Consider the following 13,107-nt stretch of genomic DNA (forward strand, 5'->3'; position numbering starts at 1 on the left):
AATTACTGTTAATTATTCTTTAGATGTTTGTTATAATTCATCAGGGAGACAATCTAGACCTGAGGATATTTTAAGTGGATTTTAAATTATGAACTCAGTTTCTTCAAAAAAAAAATTTAATGTTTATTTATTTTTGAGAGACAAAGACAGAGCATATGTGGCAGAGGGGGAGAGAGGGAAGGAGACACAGAATTCATAGCAGGCTCCAGGCTCTTTGCTGTTAGCACAGAGCCCAATGCAGGGCCCAAACCCACAAACTGTGAGATTATGACCTGAGCTGAAGTCAGACACCTAACCGACTGAGCCACCCAGGCGCCCCTGAACCCAGTTTCTTTAACAGTACAGGGCTAAATTATTTATGGTTGCTGTTTCATGTTGGTTGAGTTTTGGTGTTTGTGGGTTTTGCAGTATTGGTCCATTTGTTCTCAGTTTTGAAAGTTGTAATCATAAAGCCATTCATAGAATACTGTTATTATCCCTTTAATGAATGTAGGTCTGTAGTGATAGCTATTGTGCTTATCTTGTGTGAATTAGCTCGCTGCTCCAGAGGTTGGAACACTAAGCTTGAGGCTGCACTTGGCAGCCTTCAAGAGAACTAAGGTGTTTCTGCCAAGGTACCATGGCTTCAGAACTGATATATCTCCTTTCCCCTAGGAGACAATAATGGAGACCCTACCAAGGTCTCAAACTTCACTAATTGTCTCACTCACATAATTAGAGTCCCAATGCAGCTGGACATTGTGTTCTGCAGGAAACAGCTTTTTTTTCAGATGATATGTGAAAGATGCAGTTGGGCTAGGGCCATGGCCTTGCCCAAACTGTGATATCCAGGACTGATTCTCCATGGAAGGTCTCAGATCTGAGGACCAGAAGCTGCTCGGTCTTCAGATGTCTTTCTTTTGACTTACTCTTCAATCAGTGACTGAAACAGAGGTCTTTTATTTTTTATTTATTTTTGAGTTCTGGTCTTTTTGTTTTCTTCCTTTGCATATCAGGTTCCCCCCTGCCCCCAGGACATCTGTCCTCTCCAGGGAAACTTTAACTAAGTAACCAAAGTGGTCCAGGATGGAGGATAAAAAAAATGATGAGAAGTCTTACACTGTGTAGTACAGGAGGAGAGTCGGGAGTGTTTATTATTCCGTCTAATTTCCACACAGATTCCAACTACTTCAACCTTGGGTGGCCCTGGTTTTAGCCAGGGGACATCTCTTATACTGTTAGCGTGGAGACTTCTGGGTCGGCAAACACGTTCTTTTGCCTAACAGATAAGAAACAGAGTATGTGTGTTCCTAGGCATGTTAACCTGGATGCTTTACTTTGGGAGCTGTGTTGGGTCCATTGTATATGTTAACTCACCCAATGAAAGTGGGCCTTTTTCAAGTGTCTACTATGTGCCTTAGCACAGGCCCTAGCCTGTTTTAGGTACATTCGTTCAGGAGCCATTGGGTAAAAGAGACATGTTACTACACTTCAGCAACTTAAAATGTAAGGGGAAAATTTAACAAGTATAGATGAGATTTTAAAACAATTATGGCTTCCTCAGGCCACAAGAGGTTGCTGAGTGTAGGGTTGTGGATATTAGAGTGTTACCTAGAATATAAAGACTAGTAAGTAGAGCTAATATACAGGGAAACAGACAAAATGTATGGTGGTGTTGGAATGTCCAAGTGCTCACCATGATAGCCACACCACTCAAAGGAAAGTTCTAGCAATGTCCTTCATGACAAGCATAAAATATCCTACTTTAGATGTCCTCTAATTCTTCCATTGAGATCCTTGGTTTCCATACTCTCTGGGTTTAATGACACCATCTGTGTTATTTCCTAGTTAGGCTGACATGGCATAGAAGAAAAAAATATATATATGTTACAGTTAGAATGGGCCATGATCTCATTAAAAATATTTCACCTTGGCGCTCCTGGGTGGCTCAGTCGGTTGGGTGACTGACTTCGGCTCAGGTCATAATCTAGCGGTCCGTGAGTTCGAGCCCCGCATCGGGCTCTGTGCTGACAGCTCAGAGCCTGCAGCCTGTTTTGGGTTCTGTGTCTCCCTCTCTCTATGACCTTCCCCCATTCATGCTTTGTCTCTCTCTGTCTCAAAAATGAATAAACGTTAAAAAAAATAAAAAAAAAATTTTCACCTTGTTAAATCTCAGTTTGCCCATCTAACAAATGGAAATCATAGTCATGCTGGCTTACTATGATTGCAGGATATCATGCTAATTATCCTCTGATATGTGGAATGTCTGGCCATAATTCTCCACTTACTATGAAAATCTTAGGACTTGCCTACAGAGGTGCGGTTTGTCCCTCACCACAGTGTGGAGTCCCTCTTTCATTTCCTTTGTTTTGCCTTTCCTGTGCTCCCAGGGAGACAGAATTCACAGCTGGTTATAGCCCAGTGATTAGCAATGAAGGAGGACTTAAGAGGAAAGATCAAGTCAGAATAAAATAAATTATTGGTTCACGTCCTGAAACATGGACAGGATCTTGCCAGCTCTACTAAAGACTCTACTAAATTCTCTAAGCCCTTGAGAGCTTTATCCCATCTCTGTCTGCCTAATTCATTCTCTAGGAGACCAGCATGGTGGTATTTCTGACAATAAGGTTTAAAATTCCCTTTTTTTGTCGCATATTTATTTTCCATGTTCATTTTGCTGAATTTAGTTTACTTCATAAGGCATTCCAACACATGGACTTCAGTTTCACAGTGGGACATCTCAGATGCAAAGTGGAATGGTTAATGAAACTCATTAATTTTCATAGCCAATGAAGGAAATGGACATATCACACCTTAGTAAGAGGCCATTATTCTGTTCTGATTTTCAAATGATGAGAAATTTTATTTAAGAGACTTGAAGTCAGCTATTCACCATGGATTTCCTTTGGAAAATTATAGTCACATAATTTATTGTTATGTTTTTCCTTAAGCAGATCAATTTGGTTTTCTATTGGGAAAAATGAAGACATTCATTGAGTCTCTTCTGAGAAGCATTCTTTGTTCACTGCTCTACAAATACGTTTACTGAAATATTCAAACATATTTCAGATCTGGCTTACTAATGAACTCCATCAGCTACTAGCAAACCTAATATTCCAAATCCGTGATATGTAATGCTGACTAAACGATATGCAATTGTGAAATGCCATGTGTATGCTACTAAAATATACTTGATTACAGCGTCATGAGAAAGCCTTTGCTAAGACCACCCTCCTAAACCATTTCTGGATTCCTGACACTATGAAATGATTTGTTGTTTGGAACTGCTATGTTTTGGTCTATTTTTATGTGTACACAGGAATAGATGAGATATCCAGATTTGATTATGCAAAAGTGGGATACTTCTATAACAGACAATCTAAACTGTGGGGATGTATCTGGAACTGGGAAATAAGAGTACACTTTCAGAATTTGCAGAGACCAATGGTGGAAGGCTAACCTGCCTTACTGGTACTAGAGTTTTAGACTTTGAGGAGCTCCCAGGGAAAGCAAAAAATAAAATAAGAAAATATATTGGAAACTAAAGGCAGGAAATTCTTATCCTGCAGGGGCAGAAAGTTGACCAAAAATAAAGCCTTCACTGATGTGGAAAGTCAAAGACATATCTAATGAACTGATGATTTAGCCGAAGATATTTCCAGCCAGAGAGTTAAAGGTGTCATCTGAAATTTTCTTGCTGTTTATTACATGCATGATGAAAGACATAATGTTCAGGATTAAAAAATGAAATAAATAAATGAAAATATTAGGTGTTTCCTGATTTCGAAGATTTGCAGCATCCAAATATGGGAAATGATTCTAAAATGAAGCAATGTCTTCCAAGCAGAGATCAAACCCAGGACACCATCAGGAAAGCATGATCAAGTATGAGACTAAGGAGATGACTGTGAAATTATTAAAACCTCAGGAAGACTATAGCTGTTTCCTCATGGTACTACTCAGTCACACAAAAGGCCCAGTACATGTTTAGTGGTGTGGGCATCTCACAGACATTCTTAATCAACCAAAACATCTCTAAAAAGTTGAGGATATTGTCTGTCAGCAGCAGCCTAAATTAGAGAATGGCTTCTTTTTAACATATTTTTGGTGTCACTGTTGTCTAACATTTGAAAAGAACCCCAATAAGAGTCATAAAATTTAAGAGAATTCTTTCAGGTGAAGCACTGTCTGCAGGGACTGAATGAGATGGAGACTGTACCATACACAGTAGTCTGTCCGCACAAATTCCACCAGTATGAAGTAAGCTGAGAAAAACACTCAACTGCAAATTGATGCTACTTTTGAGGGAAAAAGGACAAAGGACTCAGAGTTTGGACCAAGGATCCAAAAGGCAGAGTCAGCAGCCATGTAGAATGACATCTGGTCAGGAGTAGAATTGAGTACTAAGAAATGAGCTTCCAGTATTATTTCAGCTAGATTTCAGATCTATTACCCAGTGGTTTCTGTGTCCCTCCCATTTCACTCATTTTTTTTAATAGACTGTATGTTTGATGTTATCAACTTTACCATTTATTTTATATTTTATTTTTTAAATATGAAATTTATTGTCAAATTGGTTTCCATACAACACCCAGTGCTCATCCCAAAAGGTGTCCTCCTCAATGCCCATCACCTACCCTCCCCTTCCTCCCACCCCCCCATCAACCCTCAGTGTATTCTCAGTTTTTAAGAGTCTCTTATGCTTTTGCTCCCTCCCTCTCTAACTTTTTTTTCCCTCCCCCTCCCTCATGGTCTTCTGTTAAGTTTCTCAGGATCCACATAAGAGTGAAAACATACGGTATCTGTCTTTCTCTGTATGACTTATTTCACTTAGCATAACACTCTCCAGTTCCATCCACGTTGCTACAAAAGGCCATATTTCATTATTTCTCATTGCCAAGTAGTATTCTATTGTGTATATAAAACACAATTTCTTTATCTATTCATCAGTTGGTGGACATTTAGGCTCTTTCCATAATTTGGCTATTGTTGACAGTGCTGCTATAAACATTGGGGTACAAGTGCCCCTATGCATCAGTACTCCTGTATCCCTTGGGTAAATTCCTAGCAGTGCTATTACTGGGTCATAGGGTAAATCTATTTTTAATTTTTTGAGGAACCTCCACACTGTTTTCGAGTGGTTGCACCAGTTTGCATTCCCACCAACAGTGCAAGAGGGTTCCTATTTCTCCACATCCTCTCTAGCATCTATAGTCTCCTGATTTGTTCATTTTAGCCACTCTGGCATGAGGTGGTATCTGAGTGTGGTTTTGGTTTGTATTTCCCTGATAATGAGTGATGTTGAGCATCTTTTCATGTGCCTGTTGGCCATCTGGATGTCTTCTTTAGAGAAGTGTGTATTCATGTTTTCTGCCCATTTCTTCACTGGATTATTTGTTTTTCAGGTGTGCAACAAGACAGCATGGTATTGGCACAAAAACAGACACATAGACCAATGGAATAGAATAGAGACTCCATAATTGGACCCACAAAAATATGACCAACTAATCTTTGACAAAGCAGGAAAGAATATCCAATGGAAAATAAAGACAGTCTCTTTAACAAATGGTTCTGGGAGAACTGGACAGCAACATGCAGAAGAATGAAACTAGACCACTTTCTTACACCATTCACAAAAATAAACTCAAAATTGATAAAGGGCCTGAATGTGATACAGGAAACCATCAAAACCCTAGAGAAGAAAGCAGGAAAAAACCTTTCTGACCTCAGCCGAAGCAATTTCTTACTTGACACATCTCCAAAGGCAAGGGAATTAAAAGCAAAAATGAACTATTGGGACCTCATGAAGATAAAACTTCTGCACTGCAAAGGAAACAATTAACAAAACTAAAAGGCAACTGACTGAATGGGAAAAGATATTTGCAAATGACATATCAGACAAAGGGCTAGTATCCATTTCACTCATTTTGAATGGAGGTGTTGATGGTTGTTACCCCATGGTATGATGCAGGTGTGTGAACACAAAACTCACCTCTTCTGTTCACAGGTTGAGAGAAACTATACATGAGGGGTCTCATTCTCACCTGGGTCTGTTTTAAAGGACAAATAGGTAGATGTAAGCTGATGGGATAGTGTCAGTCTTATGAGAGTACTAGAAAGGCATGAGTTATTTTACATGCCTTAATGATGTGTATCAACCAACATGTCACAGAGGTCAGGCTATGGTATGGATATCATGGCCCCCATTTAATATATACTTCTTAGTATTTATATCCCTGAGCAGTTTCCTCCCACATTGTCCTAGAGTTGGGAGGGAAGACGTGATGGCATGGACTTCTGAGATTAAGTGGTGAGAGACACTAAGGTGGTGAGGTGGACTCACTTCTATGCCTGCTGAAGAAATCCATCTCACTGTTGGGCACGTGAGCAGGTGACCTTCTCAAGCTCATCAGTGTTGCCATGGTGGGTATCACTCCCTGAGGGAAAGGATTAGAATGTCCTAAAGCAGTACGTTGCAGAAGAACAAACTAGGGCTAGTACATAGTTCATTGGAACCATGTGGTCATTCTGTCATAACTAAGGGATAGTGACTAGTTTGGAATTGATTGACTATAAGTTCAGGTATTTACTCAGTAGCACTCAAAAGCTGTGTGACATGGTTTCCACCTGGGTGGTTGAGCCACTGCACTTGGGCATTACATGGGTATAGGGTAGCATCTGTCCCTTGGTAACAGTGGCTACCATTTCCCTATCCTCAAGGTTACATGGACACATTCTGCATTTCACTGGTATGATCATTTGTCTGCTGTCTTTGTTGCCTCCATAGCCAGGAAGATGTTCTTGCACATATAGAAGTCCTTAGGATATATACTCAGCAAACTCTGAATGGTAGCCAGCAATGTCTGTCCTTACTGAACACTGAAAGGACTCTAATGACAAATGTTATCCTCCAAAGTAGGATGGCCTTGGATATTATTACTGCCTCCAAGGATGGAACCTATGTCATCATGCAAACAGGATGTTGTATATTCATAACTGATGAATCTGCTAATGTATCATCTTTATTAAATCACATGAAGATACAAGTTAATGGCCTGAGAGATCCAATCTCAATTTCAAGGGACCTAATAAATAAATTATTTGGGTCCTGGTGCTCTTGGTCGAAAAAAAATTCATTGATTTTGGAAATTATTGTCTTAAATGTGTTTTGCCTTGCATGTGCCTCTATTTTTGCTATGGCATCTGCCTCTAATGCAGCCAGAGATCTACCAAAAGAATCATCTCTAGGCTAATGAAACACCTTGCTAACATCTGTGTCCACTGCAGAAGAAAGGACTATGAGATTGTAAGAGAGGGTCATGAGGGGTTGAGTGTTGGAGAATGTCATAAAAAAGACAGGACCACCAATTGATCCATGACCTGAACTTGAGCACTCAGAAGACTCAGCACACCTACAGCTGTCCTTGGATATGTGTTCCTCTTGCTTTTCTTGATCCCAGAGGCAGCTCTAAGGACACAGTCTTGAGACAGTGATGTGGAGTTGGTTTTACTCTTTCTAATGTAACCGAGCTGATTCTGACCTTGACTGATCTTGATTCTAATTGGTATTTCCACAGTCAGTTACATATACATACTTAAACTTTTAGTCTTTGTCTTCTGTAGGTGCCTGAACAAAAAGGTAGGCATAAATCAATATTTATTTTGTCTCTAGGGTATTTTACCAGTGAAAATCACAACAGGAGTGTGATAGGCTCAGCACACATGGTTGAACTTTATTTCCTGGCAGAGCCCTGTTCAGGGTGGCCCTAGGCTATGGGTTCTATCTGAACTCTTCCTTCTGCCCATTCCTGTTCTGAATTCTTTTCAAACACAGCAGTCAAGTCTCCAGAATGAGCAGCTTATGTCCCCTCCTTTTCCCTGTGTGATTACCATAGCTGAAGGGCTGGTTTCCCAGCCTGTCTCTGATTCAATCATCCTAAGAAATGATAGCATGCTCCCCTCACAGTCCCACCATGGCCCTGTCAGCTTTCAGCTCTTCCTCTGCCTTCTAGAGCCATTGGGACCAGGAGCTCTTTTTAAAGGAATTACTCAAACCATTCTTCTGTGTATATATCTAAGATAATGAATAAGCCAAAATTAGCTGATGTTAGTGTTTATTGATTAAGATAGAGCAGAACACTTGCACTATATCTGGTGCATTTGGAAAGCAATGAAAAGAAAGGAGGTAGAGTCACTAAGCTGTCCAAAAATGCCCTATAACCCTTTATTTGTCTCCTGGTGCTGGCACGCTAAGGGGACTTTCACCTGGGCAGGGTCAAAAGCTTAGCAGCTCTACAAGGAGGATGATAGTGTGAAGGGGCCTGTCACGGGGTCCTCTATGCATCGTGGCAGTGGGACTTCACCAGGGATTTCTCGCTCAGCCAGGGGACAGTGTATATCTGGAAGGAGCAGAGCTTTTTCTGTGAAAAGGAAAAGAAATGGACAGTTATTGTTACAGTCCAAAAGGAAAATGCCCAGCCTGGTGAAGTCAGAAGAGCAGATGGAGAATGGTGGAGGTTGGACATTCAGCTCCCACCCTACAAAACCCCATAACACTATGCAGGGCTCTGCATTACGTCCTGGTCACCATGCCCATGGCTTCAAATCCAGGAGGTTGGATCCTGCCCCCACCCCCACCCACAGGTTGCTACTTGGTCAATGTACCCCCACAGCCCTTTTAGGAGAAGCCTGTGGAAGGCCCCAGAGCCCCCGATAGCCAGGGCACTGCCCCCAAATTCCCTGACTTCCAGTGGGCCACACTAGGACAGGTGCAGAGGGAGGGATCCAGGGACTGTGACCAAGACTAAAACACACACACACACACACACACACACACACACACAGGCGCGTGCGAAGGAAGTAGGGTGTGGGGGCTGGCAGACAAAAGAAGTGCAAATTTCATGCAAAGACAAGATCCCCAAGAACCAGCCAGGCCTAGGGCAGCATCAGAGGGTTTCTGCCCCTCACAGGCCTCGAATTTCCAGTCTTTTCAGGCAGCTGAGGCAGAGATTAAAGGCCTCTTTCTCCCCAGCAAACACCCCACAGCTGCTTCCTCTGTCCCACCAGCAACTGCCCCCAAAGCACATGAAGCTCCACTTTTCCAGGCAAAGTTCCCCATATAAATTCGAATTAGTAGCATGCAAACACATGCACCCTTCCCCTACCCACACACTGACACCTGCACACCCCTAGCCGGAGCACTCACACCTGCACCCCACAGACACAGGCTCACTCCCACCCCTCCTCCCTGCTTGGCTGCCCCTGGCCCCCATCAGGCACATACCCTCAGCAAGTCTGGCTGTTCATAGAAGGGACAGCTCTCTTTGTTGGGCTCGGACTTGGTGCATTTGGTTCGGCCTATCTCCACATCCAGAAAATAGTTTATTCCAGCCACAACCTGTACATGGGGAGAGCAGGGTTTTCTCACAACACCTGATAATTTTACATACAAGTTACCCTCCTGCTATCGGGCCCTCACACCAGCATTTATGCTGCCAAAACAGGTACCCCAGAAACTCACAGCCACCTCCTGAGGGCTGGCCCAGTGGCTATAAACAAGCAACTTTGTAACTGATTCACAGAGAAGTTCCACAAGGTCTCAGGCTGACAGAGGGCAAGAAGCAGTAAGATGGAAGGTGGAAGCCAGGGACCAAAATTCTGTTAACTGGGTTTGGAGAGGGAGTCTCAGTCTGGGGAGCCAGCAGGGCTTGGGTTAATAAACCTCTCCCTCGCCAGGAGCCAGGGCAGGGACTAAGCCCACAGTAAGAGCTCTTGTGCTGCAACAGATTCTGGATCAGGTTCAGGAAGACGGTCATGTAATGGATACATGTAAGCTAAGTTCCAGTTACATGGGTCAACCCCATAGATATTTACATTTCCTCAATGCAGCTCGGTTTATTTATTCCCTCAGTTCACACTAGGAAATGAGACGCCTCTCTCCCTTTGTCTCTATGCCTCTGTCTCTCTCTCTCTGTTTCTCTCTCTCTCACACATACACATGCACACATACATACATACATTTTAAGCTAATAAAAGGCTGGCCCTGTCGTCGTATGTTTTAACTTTTATTTATGATGGGGATATTTCTAAAGTGTGTCACACACCTGCCTGTCTTTTACATTTGAGGTTGCAGGAGAGGCCACACTTAAGAGGAGCAGACTGGCAGGGAACCAGTGAACAGGGAGCACATGCCCCATCCAAAGGACACAGTGCCAGCCAAATGCTGCAGGAGAAGAAATGGTCTATTCTGGGCCCACCTTCTGAAGTTTCAAGAGAAGGAGGATGAGCCCTAAATGCTGGCTTTCATTGCTGTGAGGTTCTATTCTACTCTCAAATAGGCCCCAGGTCAGCTGGCCCAAATCGTCACCTTCCTTAGAGTCTGCAAAGCCCAGTGGCCCTTCCTGAGACTCCCTCCCACCCCCTTATGGACTCTGATGACTACACTCTTTATCTAACCAGATCTCCAGGACAGGCTAGAAGAGGCAAGGTAGTTGTGGTTCTTTCTACCCCAGTCATGACACCTCTACCTCTGGATGTTGGTGATGATGAGGCAATATTTGGGTGGGGAATGAGATGTCATATCCAAGAGGCTGCTGCCATGGATGCGACCTGTCAAAGGAATCAACACTTTGGGCCTTTCCTCCAGGATCTGAGGACAGGTTTGGATTTTTACGCCAGTTCCTCTGCTCAGGGATACATTGGGTACCACAGGCTAGCTCATCACCCTATCTGTCTTTGCTGACAACATGGGTGCTCAGGGAACAAAGGGCCCTGCCTAATAGAGGATGATTGGTGTGGGCCCTAAACTCCATTGCACAATGAGGACATAGAACGTAGGTTAGTTTAGAGGAACCTGGTGAGGGGAGGCAGGGAGGACAAACCACTTCTTCATGACCTGAATCTCATCTCAGGGAAACATCAGTCCAATCCAAACTGAGCCCCAGTAGGAAAAACAATGGGCCAGACCCTTCAAAAATGTCAAGATCATAGATGGAGGGGCTGCTCCAGAGTAAAGGAAGCTGCAGGACAGAGGCTGCTGCACGTGACCTGGCAATCCTGGGTATAAGGGATATCAGTGTGACAATCAGTGACATATGGATGAGGTCTGTGGATTGGAGGATTGTATCAGTGTTGATTCTGATTTCCAAAACTGTGTTGTGGTCATGTGAGAAAATGCCCTTGCTTCTAGGAAATGTACACTGAGGTGTTAATTCAAAATGTTCGGAAAAACAAATGCATATATCCCACATACAACATTTGATAATCTAGGTAGGAATATAAAGGGATTTTATGAACTATTGTTGCAATTGCTCTGCAAGTCTTAAACTGTGCTCCAATAAAAAGTTAAAGGAAAAAGCGCTTAAAAAGTCATTCAGTGGCAGAGTCAGGAGGGCAGCCAAGTGTGGGGCCTGATTTTCCTCTGCTTGTGACCATTTAATTGACAGCTCACACTGAAGTCCGTGTCCTGTGAGGCTGGGGCACAGATGTAAGGGGACTGGACAGGGGTCCTGACCCTCACACTTCTGTTCTCTGGCCAGGTTGGCACTTGAAATCACCAAAGAAGGCCATTGCTGTGACCTGGTCTGCAGCCTGGGTCCCAGGCACTCTGGTGTCCTTGTAGGGGAAGGGCTGTGGTGAACACGAAAGACTGGACACAGCCTGCTGAGAAGCACTGGAGTGTCCTCTGTCCCAGTACTCCTGCTAGGGTGTCAGAGAGCAACCCCTCCAGCCAGACACAGGGACAGAGAGGGGACACGATGGCCATGCCATGAGGCCACACCCCTCTGCTCAGGGCCCAGTCCCCACAGCTCTACCAGGGGCACTTGGGTGGTGGAGGGGACTCACCTGCTTCTGGGCACTCTTCACCTGCAGTACACGGCTGTGGTTCTCATCGTTGCTTGCCTTGTTGTACTCACTGAGGGCAAATTTTAGTGCCTCCTGCACATCCTTGTCATTGACATCTGCATCCCATGGGGCTCCGACTTTGGAGTTTCTCTGGGAGTTCACAGCCAGGGCCAGGGCCAGAGCAGCCAGCAGGAGCAGGGGACTGTGCAGGCGCTGGGCCATAGTGTGCTGAGAGGCGGAGGAAGCTCAGAAGGGAGAGATCTAGAGCCAGTGATCACCACCTCTCTGGTCACCCTGCTTTTATTCCCCTATCCCCACCCTGGAGCTGCCCACCCCTCCCAGGCTCCTCCTCTTCCACTCCCTTCCACTTCACCTTCAATCTGTCCCTGTCAGGACCTGTTGTCTGTCCTCTCCTATTTTTTTATTCCCTAGCCAACCTGTTATTAAATTGTATTTTTTATTATTATTTTGTTCTCTACTGCTAGACTTTTAGGCTGTTACCATTTTGTGTGTATTTGTGTGTTCTTCCTTTTGTTTCAGTGGAGGTTTGTTGTTGTCATTGTTTGTTTTTGTAATAAGTAATCCTGTGATACACATTATTGTAGGAAATACATTTCTTTGGGGATATGTTGGATTATTTTCTTCCTAGAATTGACATTACTCCTTCAGGCTACAAAGATATTTGGATACAGGTGGTAAAAAAAGAAAGAAATGCCTTACTCCAAACCAATAAATGGACTCAACTATGGAGAACAAACTGACAGTTACCAGAGGGGAGGTGGTGGGGGGATGAGGTAAATAGGTGATGGGGATTAAGGAATGCACTTGTGATGTACACTGGGTGATGTATGGAAAGGTTGAATCATATTGTACACCTGAAACTGATATTATACTGTATGTTAACCAAATTGAATTTAGATAAAAAGTTAAAAAAAAAAAAAGATGTCCCTGACTCAATCAGGTTCAAACAGTGAAGAGAATGTTCTTGGTTCACAGCAGCATTTTGTGCTTCATTTTGTTTGCAAATATCTATAAGTGCAGGTGTCCTCAGTGATGTGATGCTGGGCCTGAGACCCTGGGTGGTGTCCCCTGATAGTCGCTTCTTCTTATATACTACAGTCTTGTACCTGAATCACACCATGGCAGATCCACTTTGCACTTAGTTATCCTCCATGAAAAATGGTATCAGTTCCTGAGCTGTGCTATTCATCATTCACTGATTTAATAGGTACTCACAGAACACTTGATGTCAGATACTGACTTTAGGAAGAAGGTAAAAGCTCA

The 13,107-nt window shown here is 43.3% G+C and overlaps 1 protein-coding gene across 1 annotated transcript; it reads right to left on the reverse strand.

Moving 5' to 3' along the window:
• Positions 1–8,299: 8,299 nt before the first annotated feature.
• On the reverse strand, positions 8,300–12,045 carry LOC121012024 (cystatin-C-like). The gene is made up of 3 exons (XM_040446786.1): positions 11,824–12,045; positions 9,263–9,376; positions 8,300–8,399 (listed from the first exon to the last, which is right to left on the reverse strand). The coding sequence occupies exons 1-3, from the start codon at positions 12,043–12,045 to the stop codon at positions 8,316–8,318; spliced, it is 420 nt and encodes a 139-aa protein (XP_040302720.1). The 3' UTR covers positions 8,300–8,315.
• Positions 12,046–13,107: the final 1,062 nt, after the last annotated feature.

This window comes from Herpailurus yagouaroundi, unplaced genomic scaffold (assembly GCF_014898765.1).
Source record: "Herpailurus yagouaroundi ecotype Mexico unplaced genomic scaffold, PumYag 196, whole genome shotgun sequence".
NCBI classification, from domain to species: Eukaryota; Metazoa; Chordata; class Mammalia; order Carnivora; family Felidae; genus Herpailurus; species Herpailurus yagouaroundi.

Bases quoted from the DNA above. Each gene is read 5' to 3' on its own strand.
- LOC121012024 (XM_040446786.1), bottom strand. From the start codon at position 12,045: ATGGCCCAGCGCCTGCACAGTCCCCTGCTCCTGCTGGCTGCTCTGGCC. The intron at 9,377-11,823 runs GTGAGTCCCCTC...CCCCATGTACAG, and splicing joins TGAAGAGTGCCCAGAAGCAG to GTTGTGGCTGGAATAAACTA. The intron at 8,400-9,262 runs GTATGTGCCTGA...TCCTTTTCACAG, and splicing joins AACAGCCAGACTTGCTGAGG to AAAAAGCTCTGCTCCTTCCA.